Source organism: Leucoraja erinacea, unplaced genomic scaffold (assembly GCF_028641065.1).
Source record: "Leucoraja erinacea ecotype New England unplaced genomic scaffold, Leri_hhj_1 Leri_561S, whole genome shotgun sequence".
NCBI classification, from domain to species: Eukaryota; Metazoa; Chordata; class Chondrichthyes; order Rajiformes; family Rajidae; genus Leucoraja; species Leucoraja erinaceus.
The window spans coordinates 15,165-28,164 of record NW_026576467.1 but is presented as its reverse complement, the minus strand read 5'-3'; the positions used below and the strand labels follow the sequence as shown (position 1 = coordinate 28,164).

The following is a 13,000-nucleotide window of genomic DNA, read 5'->3' as shown; positions in this document are numbered from 1 at the left end:
CTACCATTTATGGTTTATCTGTTTAAGTGTTTCACACACAGATTGGGTTACTGCATGAAACCACAGAGCTTTGAAGGCTTCACGTTGTCACTCGCGTGACTTTGATATAAAATGGAAAGATTAAACAAAAACTTACCGTTTGAAGTTTGATCTTTATTTTATGAGAAGTTGAAGTGAGGGATTACGTGCCCTCCACTCCCAACCCTGATTCTCAACCAAAGATCATCCGGTAAGTCTAGGGTCGTTAATCTTTCTATAGTTTAAATCCGTCCAACTGGTCTGTGGCTTCATACAGTTGCTCTGAAGATTGATGCGCATGCGGGCTGGCGGGCTCTTCACGTAATCCCTCACTTCAACTTTTCATAAAATAAAGATCAAACCTCAAACGGTAAATTTTCGTTTAATCTTTCTATTATTGTTTAAGAAGGAACTGCAGATGCTGGAAAAATCGAAGGTAGACAAAAATGTTGGAGAAACTCAGCGGACAAGGCAGAATCTATGGAGTGAAGGAATAGGTGAAGTTTTGGGTCGAGACCCTTCTTCAGAGTGATGTGAGGGTGGGGGGTCGGGAAGAAGAAAGGAAAAGGCGGAGACATTGGGCTGTGGGAGAGCTGGGAAGGGGAGGGGAAAGAGTGAGAAAGCAAGGACTACCTGCAATTGGAGAAGTCAATGTTCGTACAGCTAGGATGTAAACTACACAAGCAAAATAAGGTGCTGCTCCTCCAATTTACGATGGGACTCACTCTGGCCATGGAGGAAGCCCGGGACCGAAAGGTTGGATTCGGAATGGGAGGGGAAGTTGAATTGCTGAGCCACCGGGAGATCAGGTTGGTTACTGCGAACTGAGTGGAGGTGTTGGATGAGACTATCGGTGAGACCAACCTATGCTTGTTCTCACCGATGAGGAGCAGCTGACACCTAGAGCCCCAGATGTAATAGATGAGGTTGGAGGAGGTGCAGGTGATCCTTTGCTGAACCTGGAAAGACTGCTTGGGTCCTTGGATGGAGTCAAGGGGGGAGGTAAAGCGACAAGTGTAGCATTTCCTGTGGTTGCAAGGAAAGGTACCAGGAGAGGGGGTGGTTTGGGTGGGAAGGGACGGATTCACCAGGGATTTATGGAGGGAGCGGTCTGTGCATGAAGCCGAAAGGGGAGGAGATGGGAAGATGTAGCAAGTGGTGGGGTCACTTTGGAGGAGGTGAAAATGTCGGAGGATTATCTGTTGTATGTGATGGCTGCTAGGGTGGAAGTTGAGGACAAGGGGGACTCTGCCCTTGTTATGAATATGGGGGTGGGGAGTGAGAGCAGAGCTACAGGGGATAGAAGAGATCCTGGTGAGAGCCTCATCTATATTCGTTCCCTAAAGAATGAGGACATCTCCGATGCCCTGGTTTGGAACACCTCATCCTGGATGCAGATGCAGCGTAGATGGATGAATTGGGAGTAAGGGCTGGAATCCTTACAGGAAGCAGGGTGGGAAGAAGTGTATTCCAGATAGCCATGGGAGTCAGTGGGTTTAATTATTATTGCCTCAGTTCATGTGGAGAGGTGTAAATGGAGGAGGAGGGTGAAAATCAAATCCGGGTTGGGGGACAAACTTTGTCCGAGTCTGTGAGAGAAGGGGATTAGTGTCTTGGAGTTGCATATTGGTCAGATGAAAGGGGGCGTCATTGCTGGCTGTTGTTCAAGGCTGCAGGAGAGGAGAGGAAATCACTGTTCCTGCAAAGTTACATTTGATTGCATGAACTTGACGTCAATATTCCATTGTTGCCACTTGCAGAGAGAGAGAGAGATATAGAAAGGCATCGGTGGTTTCATTCTCAGTGGATTACCATACATAAAATATTTGTTGCAGCAGGTCTGGCAGAGTCAGACAGAGAGGATGAGATAGAGACTGGAAACAGTGCTGACTTTTGCATATACACACTGGGGATGCAAAACATAGTCACAGCCAAGAATGTCTGGCTCGGTCTCTGGGTCATAACTGACATGAGGGTACCTTGTTATGGGAATTATCTCATAAAGCAAAACAGGCATGGTTGCGTACATTTGGAGTTGACAGCATACCCACCAGATCGGAGATTGGGGGTGTTATTATGTATACAGGTACACTGAGCTTGCAAGTACCTATGAGATGAAGGATAGTTTCTTCATTATTATTTAATAGTTTCTCAAGAGATTGCTGATGGCTCATTAGCAGCCAATAGAATGGATATTTCCTTTTGATCATACAGCAGGAGGCTTACATAGTGCGCTTTCAGAAGTTTCAAAATTTGGTTGAATATGCCTGGATGTTTGCAGATAGAATTCTGAACAGTGTTGCATGAGTTATTGTCTAACTCAAACCCAATTGGGACTGTGGTCCGATTAAGAGAAATGGCCATGTATGCAAGTAATTATCATGTTATTAATAACCCATGTTTTCTACCATTTATGGTTTATCTGTTTAAGTGTTTCACACACAGATTGGGTTACTGCATGAAACCACAGAGCTTTGAAGGCTTCACGTTGTCACTCGCGTGACTTTGATATAAAATGGAAAGATTAAACAAAAAATTACCGTTTGAAGTTTGATCTTTATTTTATGAGAAGTTGAAGTGAGGGATTACGTGCCCTCCACTCCCAACCCTGATTCTCAACCAAAGATCATCCGGTAAGTCTAGGGTCGTTAATCTTTCTATAGTTTAAATCCGTCCAACTGGTCTGTGGCTTCACACAGTTGCTCTGAAGATTGATGCGCATACGGGCTGGTGGGCTCTTCACGTAATCCCTCACTTCAACTTTTCATAAAATAAAGATCAAACTTCAAACGGTAAGTTTTCGTTTAATCTTTCTATTATTGTTTAAGAAGGAACTGCAGATGCTGGAAAAATCGAAGGTAGACAAAAATGTTTGAGAAACTCAGCGGACAAGGCAGAATCTATGGAGTGAAGGAATAGGTGAAGTTTTGGGTCGAGACCCTTCTTCAGAGTGATGTGAGGGTGGGGGGTCGGGAAGAAGAAAGGAAAAGGCGGAGACATTGGGCTGTGGGAGAGCTGGGAAGGGGAGGAGAAAGCAAAGACTACCTGAAATTGGAAAAGTCAATGTTCGTACAGCTAGGATGTAAACTACACAAGCAAAACAAGGTGCTGCTCCTCCAATTTACGATGGGACTCACTCTGGCCATGGAGGAAGCCCGGGACAGAAAGGTTGGATTCGGAATGGGAGGGGTAGTTGAATTGCTGAGCCACTGGGAGATCAGGTTGGTTATTGCGAACTGAGTGGAGTTGTTGGATGAGACTATCGGTGAGACCAACCTATGCTGAAATTGAAGGTAGACAAAAATGTTGGAGAAACTCAGTGGGTGAGGTAGAATCTATGGAGCGAAGGAATAGGTGGTTTCGGGTCGAGGCCGTTCTTCACAGTGATGTGAGGGTGGGGGGGGGGGGCGGGAAGAAGAAAGGAAAAGGCAGAGACAGTGGGCTGTGGGAGTGCTGGGAAGGGGAGGGGAAAGAGGGAGAAAGCAAGGAATTCCTGAAATTGGAGGTGAGGACAAATGGGACTCTATATTCGTTCCCTTAAGAATGAGGACATCTCTGATGCCCTGGTTTGGAACACCTCATCCTGGGTGCAGATGCCGCGTAGATGGATGAATTGGGAGTAAGGGATAGAATCCTTACAGGAAGCAGGGTGGGAAGAAGTGTAGTCCAGATAGCCATGGGAGTCAGTGAGTTTAATTATTATTGCCTCAACTTGTGTGGTAAGGTGTAAATGGTGGAGGAGGGTGAAATTCAAATCCGCGTTGAGGGACAAACTTTGTCCGAGTCTGTGAGGGAAGGGGATTAGTGTCTTGGAGTTGAATATTGGTCAGATGAAAGGGGGATTCAGTGCTGACTGTTGTTCAAGGCTGCAGGAGAGGAGAGGAAATCACTGTTCCTGCAAAGTTACATTTAATTGCGTGAACTTGACGTCAATATTCCATTGTTACCACTTGCAGAGAGAGAGAGATATAGAAAGGAATCGGATGTTTCATTCTCAGTGTATTACCATACATAAAACATTGGTTGCAGCAGATCTGGCAGAGTCAGAAAGAGAGGATGAGATGGATACTGGAATCAGCGCTGACTTTGGTCATAAACACACTGTGGATGCAAAACATAGTCACGGTCAAGGATCCTTGTAAGTGTAGGGATCAAACTCTGTGCAAACCCATCTCTTCAAGCCATCGAACTGAGGTGAGTGATGAGGCGGAAAGCACTGCGTAGTCTTTTATCTCTTCAGATGGAAAGTGGAGCAAGGATTTACGAGGATGTCGCCCAGGGTTGGGGAATAAAGAACCAGAGGGCATAGGTTCAAGTTGAGAGTGGAAAGATTTGATGGGAAACTGATAGATTAACTTGGGGTCTTGTTCGGTATGGACATCGTGGATGGTCTGTTCCTGTGCTGTACTGTTCTATATTCTAGTTTGTGTGGACACCAGAACATAACATGAGCAATGGGAGGAAAAGTAGGTGGACTTTTGACTCCTAGTGACTGTTCTGCATATCGTTCCTAGCCTGGCTAAACTAGTTTAGTGAGTGATCTGAACTCTCTGCAATTAAACATTCTAAAGATTACAAATCTCTGAGGGAACACAACACTCTTATCCATCTTAAATGGGTATCTGACTTACAATGCACAATTTGTTGGAAGGAACTGCAGATGGTGGTTTAAAGTGAAGATAGACACAAAATGCAGGAGTAACTCAGGACAGGCAGCATCTCTCGAGAGAAGGAATGGGTGACATTTCAGATTGAGACTCTTCTTCAAACTGAGAGTCAGGAGAGGGGGAGATACAGAGATAAGCAAGTGCAAGGTGTGAGAATTGGACATCAAAAGGAGTGGACATCAAGGAAAATGTAGAATAGATTATTGTTAGCTAGGAAAAGGTAACAACAAAGTAAACAGATAAAATGTAATCAGGGGCAGTCAGACTGGTCTGAGAACTGTGAAGGGGTGGGATTGGAAGAGAGGTAAAGCAAGGATTACATGAAGTTAGAGAAGTCAATATTCATACCACTGGGGTGTATGCTGCTCAAGCAAAATATGAGTTGCTGTTCCTGCAATTTGCACTGGGCCTCACTTCGACAATGGAGGAGACCAAGGACAGAAAGGTCAATGTGGGAATGGGAGAGGCAGTTAAAGTATTGAGCAACCGGGAGATCAGATAGGTTTAGGCGGACTGAGCGGAGGTGTTCAGTGAAACGATTGATGAGTCTGCGCTTGGTCTCACCGATTTATAGGAATCCCCACCTGGAACACTGGGCACAGCAGATGAGGTTGGAGGAGGTGCAAGTGAACCTCTACCTCACCTGAAAAGACTGTTGGGGTCCTTGGACGGAGTCGAGGGAGAAAATATAGGGACAGGTGTTGCATCTCTTGCTGGGAAATGTACCTGGGGAGAAAGCAGGAATGGGGTACTGATTTAGCATGATCACCCATGATCATATTGAAAGGCGGTGCTGGCTCGAAGGGCCAATTGGCCTATTCGTGCACCTATTTTCTATGTTTCTGTGTCAATCGATAGTCTATCTTCTGTGATGGAGACGGTGAGATCAAGAAACGAAAGGGAGATGCTCTAAGTGAATTTGAGTGCAGGATGCAATTAGTAGTAAATGTGATGAAGTCTGTGAGTTCTGCATGGGTGCAGGAGGTAGTAGCCCTGATGCAGTCGTCAATGTAGCAGAGATTGAGTTCATAGATAGGGCCAGTGTGCGCATGGAACAGGAATTGCTCAACGTAGCCAACAAAGATATACATATAGAAGAAGGGGATGGGCATAGCTTTGAGGTGCAAGAGGCAACGTTTAAAGGAGATGTGCAGGACATGATTTTTATGCAGAGAGTGGTGGGTGCCTGGCACACTTTGCCGGGGTGGTGGTTGAAGTAGAGGTGATAGTGACATTTAAGATACTTTTGGATAGACACATGTATATGCTGGGAATGGAGAGGTATGGATTATGTGCAGGGTGATAAGTGTTGGTCTCGGCATCATGTTCGCACAGATCTTGTGGTTGAAAGGCCTGTTATTATGCTGTACTCTTCTATTTTCTATGTGTACGTATTAATAATTAGTGGGCTCATAGTAGATGTCAGTGGTAAGTTAATCTCAGATGGAAGCAGAGATGCTCTGAAAGGGACAGAATTAGAAAATAAAACATAGAATAGTACAGAAGTTAGACATAAAGAGCTGGTGTAAAGCTAATGGCATGTTGGCCTTCATTGCGAGACGATTTGAGTTTAGGAGCAAGGTGGCCCAACTGAATTTGTACCGGGTCCTGGTGAGACCGCACCTGGAGTATTGTGTGCAATTTTGGTCTCCTAGTTTGAGGCAGGATATTATTGCTATTGAGGGAGTGCAGCATAGGTTCATCAGGTTAATTCCAGGGATGACGGGACTGACATATGATGAAAGAATGGGTTGCCTGGGCTTGTATTCACTGGAATTTAGAATGGTGAGGAGATTTTGTAGGAACATATTATATATTCTTAAAGGATTGGAGAGAGTAGATGCAAGAAAAATGTTCCTGATACTGGGGGAGTCCAGAACCAGAGGTCACAATTTAAGAATAAGGGGTAGACCATTTAGGACTGAGACGAGGAAAATGTTGCCGGCTAGAGAATTGGGACTCAAGTTCAAGTTCAAGTGAGTTTATTGTCATGTGTCCCTGTGTAGGACAATTAAATTCTTGCTTTGCTTCAGCACACAGAACATAGTAGACATTTACTACAAAACAGATAAGTGTGTTCATATACCATAATATATATACACACACGAATAAAAAAACTGATGAAGTGCAAATAACAGATAATGGGTTATTAATAATCAGAGTTTTGTCCGAGCCAGGTTTAATAGCCTGATGGCTGTGGGGAAGTAGCTATTCCTGAACCTGGTTGCTGCAGTCTTCAGGGTCCTGTACCTTCTACCTGAAGGTAGCAGGGAGATCAGTGTGTGGCCAGGATGGTGTGGGTCTTTGATGATACTGCCAGCCTTTTTGAGGCAGCGACTGCGATAAATCCCCTTGATGGAAGGAAGGTCAGAGCCGATGATGGACTGGGCAGTGTTTACTACTTTTTGTAGTCTTTTCCTCTCCAGGGCGTTCAAATTGCCGAACCAAGCCATGATCCAACTGGTCAGCATGCTCTCGACTGTGCACCTGTAGAAGTTAGAGAGAGTCCTCCTTGACAAACCGACTCTCCGTAATCTTCTCAGGAAGTAGAGGCGCTGATGAGCTTTCTTGATAATTGCATTCGTGTTCTCGGACCAGGAAAGATCTTCAGAAATGTGCACGCCCAGGAATTTGAAGCTCTTGACCCTTTCAACCATCGACCCGTTGATATAAATGGGGCTGTGAGTCCCCCTCCTACTCCTTCCAAAGTCCACAATCAGTTCCTTGGTTTTGCTGCCAGGTTATTGCCCTGGCACCATATGGGCAGTTGCTCGATCTCTCTTCTATACTCTGACTCATTCCCATCAGTGATACGTCCCACAACAGTGGTGTCGTCAGCGAACTTGATGATGGAGTTCGCACTGTGACTGGCTACGGAGGGGATGATTGTGTTAAATGCCTAGCTGTAATCGATGAATAACAGCCTGATATATGAGTTTTTGTTGTCCAAGTGGTCCAGAGCGGAGTGGAGGGCCAGGGAGATCGCATCCACCGTTGATCTGTTGTGGCGGTAAGCGAACTGCAGTGGGTCCAGGTTTTTCTCGAGGTAGGAGTTGATTTGCTCCATGATCAGCCTCTCAAAGCACTTCATCACCACCGGCGTTAGTGCCACTGGTCGATAGTCATTGAGGCACGTCACCTTACTCTTCTTGGGCACTGGTATAATTGATGCCCTTTTAAAGCAGAGCTCAGAAGTGAGAGGTTGAAAATGTCCGTAAAAACTCCAGTTGGTCCGCACAGGTTTTTAGAACACGACTGGGTATACCATCACGTCCAGGCGCTTTTCGGGGGTTCACCCCTCTGAAGGACTTCCTGACGTCAGCCTCTGTGACTGAGACTGAAATTCCATCACAGCGAATGGGGGCTCGGGAAGGCACATCAGTATTCTCCCTATCAAAGCGTGCATAAAACGCATTGAGCTCGTCAGGCAGTGATTTTCGCCGATATTCGAGCGATCTCCTGGTTTCGCCTTGCAGGAGGTGATTGCATTCAGGCCCCGCCACAGCTGCCGAACATCTCTCATCCTCCAGTTTGGAGCAGAAGTCCTTTTTTGCCTTTTTTATGGCCTTACCAAGGTCCTATCTGGACTTCTTGTAGAATCTGATGAATTCTCTGCCACAGAAGGGCAGTGGAGGCCCATTCAGTGGAGGCCAATTCACTGGATTTTTTCAAGAGAGAGTTAGATTTAGCTCTTCGGGTTAAAAGAATCAAGGAATATGCGGAAAAAGCCAGAATAGTGTCCTGATTTCGGATGATCTGCCGTGAGAATATTGAACAGCGATGCTGGCTCGAAGTGCCGAATGGCCTACTCCAGTACATATTTTCCATGTTTTTATGTTTCCATCACAGCACCTGAGGTCAGGATCGACCCACGAATCTGATGCTGTGAGGAAGCAACTCTACCATTCAGGATTGCAACAAAAAGTACCACCAACATCATCTGCAGGCTAAATCTGTCCATCAACACCCCTCAATTTTCTTCAGGGTCTGAGAGCAGATAGTTCTGTATAATTGCAGGAAATTGGTATTTCTTAATTTAGATGGCAATTCTAATTTTATTCCAGGTCTTTGCATTTCACCTTGATCAACACGACTGGGCGCAATATCAGTGGTCGAAGATTACAACGATTGTAGTGTCTGGTGATGTGGAAGCTAAGTTCTACTGTATCGCCCATTCACATAACATTAGACTTGTCTTGAAAGGTAACTAATTTTACCCCAGATGATTGAGAGAATACCATCAAAGATCCAAGAGTTAATTAAGACCGGTGTAGAGCTGAATTTAGTCGGCATCTCAGTACGTTTTATTCCATCTTTGTACGACCATCTGCGCTACGAGCATGGACTCGGTGACCATTTCACCAACCACTTCCGTTCGGTCCCCCTAGGCCTACTGGATCTCCCAGTTGCTAACTATTTTAACTTGTCTTCCCATTCCCATGCTGACCTTTCTAGCCTTGGCTTCCTCCATTTCAAGAGTAAGACTACACAGAAATCCACAAGCCTCCCCCACCTTCTTCCCTCCAGTCTCTCCCCTCTCTTTTCCCCATGTCCCACGTGTTTGCACATACATTTCTCTCTTCCCCCAACCCTCCCACCTATATTACTTGCTTTGGCATCACAATTCACACTTGTTCCGATCTTATCTAACTTTTTGTGTTTTTCATCTCCGCCGTTTGTTTGGCCATCTGCCGATCACAACACCCCTTCTTCCTCGCAGCTCACCCTGCCACCCAGCTATGTGTCATCCGCAAACTTAGAGATATTACGTTTAATTCCCTCGTCTAAATCATTACTGTATATTGTTAACAACTGGGGACCCAGCACTGAGCCATGCGGCACCTCACTAGTCACTAGTCATTCTGAAAAGGACCCGTTAATTCCCACTCTTTGCTTCCTATTGGCCAACCAGTTCTCTATTCAGGTCAATACCTTACCCCCAATACCATCTGCTCTAATTGTGCACACTAATCTCTTGTGTGGGACCTTGTCAAAGGCTTTTTGAAAGTCCAGGCTCTCCCTTATTCATTCTACTTGGTACATCCTGAACAAATTCCAAAAGATTAGTCAAACGTGACTTCCCCTTCATTAATCCATGCTGACTTTGACTGATCCCGTTACTGCTTTCCAAATGCGCTGCTATAACATATTTAATAATCGACTCCAGCCTCTTCCCCACCACCGATGTTAGGCTAACTGGTCTATAATTCCCCATTTTCTCTCTCCCTCCTTTCTTAAATATGGAGTTACATTGGCTACCCTCCAGTCCACAGTAACAGATCCAGTGTCGAGAAAATATTGGAAGATGATCACCAATGCATCCACTATTTCTCGGGCCACCTCCTTGATTACTCTGGGACGCAGACCAGGGCCTGGGGATTTATCTCTTCCGTTCCAACAGTTTACCTAACACCGTTTTCTGACTAATGAGTATTCCCTTCAGTTCCTCATTTCCACTAAATCCTTGGTCCCTTTGTATTTCCGGCAGATTGTTTGAGTCTTCCTTAGTGAAGGCAGAACTAAAGTACTCGTTTAACGGCTCTGCCATTTCCTTGTTTCCCAATATAAATTCACCTGTCTCTGACTGTAAGGGACCTACATTTGTCTTCACCATTTGTTTCCTTTTTACTTACCTAAAGAAACTTTTACACTCAGTTTTTATATTCCCCGCTTTCATGCTTTTCATTTCTTTCATGCTCTTTCCCCCCCCTCTTAATTACACCTTTGTTCTCCTCTGTGGAGTTCTAAATTTCTTCCAGTCCTTTAGTTTGCTGCTCCTTCTGGCCAATTTTCTGTCTCTTCCTTGGCTTTTACACTATCCTTGACCTCTCTCTTCAGCCAGAGTCGAGCCGCCTTCCCCATTTTATTTTTTTCGCCAGACAGGGATGAACAATTCTGGAGTTCATCCATGTGGTCTTTAAATCTTCACCATTGCATCGCTACTGACATCCCGTTAAGTATAATTCGCCAGTCTATCCTAGCCAATTCCCATCTCACACCTTTAAAGTCTCCTTTATTCAAGGTCAGGACACGAGGATCCTATCTGCCTCCACCATAGCCTCCCTTCCACACCCTAAAAAAAAGCAACGCTGAGGAGCAAACTCCATCTAAATCCTCCTTCCTTGTTGTTAATGTCTGTTCTGTCCTGCAATTGTGCCTTGTAACATGCCCATTATGACCTGAGAACTGTCTAAACTCTATGTTTCTTTTACCTTTCTTCAGTAGATATAACAATGAGTCAGTTGAGAAACGACGCAACGATGAAAAGACATCTGTTCATGGCAGTATGGAGTGTTGAAAAATATAGCTTGGATGGAATTTATATGCTTTTCAGTTCTAAATTAAAAAAAGGATCTACGAATTATCATGATTTTACCCGGATGGTGAACAAAACTGCGTCCAAATTTTACAAAACATTACCTGGAAGTAAGGTAAAAAAGCCAAAGGCTCAAGCCTTGCGTTCCAATATGATTGATGCTCACTGCATAAAAGAGGCAATTTTTTTTTTTTGTTTACAAACTGGAGAAACAGCAGCTCCTATTCCGTCCAGGTACCTTACAATCCAACGGTATGAACATTGAAAGACTCAAAGTGGTGGAGTAGCTCAGCGGGTTAGGCAGATTCTATGGAGAACATGGATAGGTGAGGTTTCGAGTTCAGGAAGGGTTCAGACCTGAAACGTCACCTTTCGTTTTTTTTCCAGAATTGCTGTCTGACCTGTTGAGTTTCTGCAGAACTTTGTGCCTTTTTTATAAACCAGCATCTACAGTTCTTTGTCTCTCCATAGTATGAACATACAATTTTAGGAATTAATCGACTACCACCTATATTCTTTCTCTTCCCTGTGCCCTTTCTCCCACTAGCCTTCCCTCCATTCCTCTTGCCCCCTTCCACCTACATTCCTACCTCTAGCCTCACAATTCATGCATCTCACCTTATCTCATTTCATCTCTGGCCTTTGTCCATCCATCCACTAATCACCCCACTCCCCCATCCCCCCAACTCACCTGTATGTATACACCTTTTACATGCCAGGATTTGTCCCAACCCCACCTCTCCTTTCCAGCTTTCTCCCACCCCCTCCTCCCACTCCAACCTGTCTGATGAAGGATCCCAAACTGAAACGTCACCTATCCACAGAGATGTTGCCTGACCGGCTGAGTTACTTCAGCACTTTGTGTCTTTTTCTGTATCAATCTCCCTGCATTGTTCCACCCCGACCTCTCTTCCAACTTTGCCCCTTCAACAATCAGTCCGAAGAAGGGTCCCGACCAGAAACATCACAAGAGATGCTGCCTGACCAGCTCAGTTACTCGTCTTAACCAATACTGAGAAGGGATTTAATTTAAAAACCATATAGGGCAGCACAATGGCACAGCTGGTAGAGCTGCTGCCTCACAGCACCAGGGACCTGGGTTCCATCCTGAACTCGGGTGCTGTCTGCGTGGAGTTTGCACGTTCTCCCAGTAACCGCATGGGTTTCCTCCGGACGCTCCAGTTTCCTCCCACATGCCAAAGACGTGCGGGTTTGTAGTTTAATTGGTCTCTGTGAATTGCCCCTAATGTGTAAGGAGTGGATGCACAACTGGGATAACATAGACAATCAAGCAACGGCCAAGAATGCACACCTACGCCTCTACTTCCTTGGAAAGCTTCGGAGGTTTGGCATGTCCCCAACAACCCTCACCAACTTTTGCAGAACCGCCATAAGAAACATTTTATAACAATGCATCACAGCAGGTTTCAGGAACAGCGTCAATCAAAGACCATGAGAAATTCCAGAGATTTGTGGATGTAGACAGACCATCATGCAAATCAACCTCCCTTCCATGGACTCCACCTTCACTTCATGCTGCCTCAGCAAGGCCACCAGCATAATCAAGAACCAGTATCACCACAATCACACCCTCTTCCCCCCTCTCCTATTCGGCAAGTGTTATTGCCCCATCTACACTAGTTCCACCTGTCTGCAAGTGATAGGTGTATACATACGGGTGAGTTGGGGGTATGGGTGAGGCACATACCCCTCTAAACCTACCCAATCCATTTACCATTCTAAATGTTTCTTAAATGTTGCAATAATACATGTAATCACGTATAGTCTTTTCGTTGAATGGATAGTGAGCAATAGAAAAACGTTTTGCTGTACCTCACTACACACGATAATAATAAACTAAACTAAACTAGTGTCGATGGTCAGCATTGACTCGTTGGACCGAAGGGCCTGTTTCCATGTTGCATCTCCAAACTAAGCATTTAACAGTGATGGGAGCCAATGTAAATGACAACGTGCAATTGGATTCTTGTTTCTCTTG

At 45.1% G+C, this 13,000-nt stretch overlaps 1 protein-coding gene across 5 annotated transcripts in view; it reads left to right on the top strand.

Annotated features, from left to right (window-relative positions):
• The window catches only part of LOC129694160 (di-N-acetylchitobiase-like), a 40,192-nt gene that overhangs the window by 15,966 nt on the left and 11,226 nt on the right, over nucleotides 1-13,000 (top strand). Inside the window, exons 1-3 of one of the 5 annotated variants that reach the window (XM_055630877.1) lie at nucleotides 3,514-4,212; nucleotides 8,750-8,888; nucleotides 10,911-11,116. In XM_055630877.1, coding sequence (XP_055486852.1) covers nucleotides 4,075-4,212; nucleotides 8,750-8,888; nucleotides 10,911-11,116 — 483 coding nt within the window. In that variant the 5' untranslated portion in view covers nucleotides 3,514-4,074. Of the gene's footprint in view, nucleotides 1-3,513; nucleotides 4,213-8,749; nucleotides 8,889-10,907; nucleotides 11,117-13,000 lie in introns of those variants that run through there. The other 4 variants (XM_055630876.1, XM_055630878.1, XM_055630880.1 and 1 more) reach the window with 4 other exon arrangements.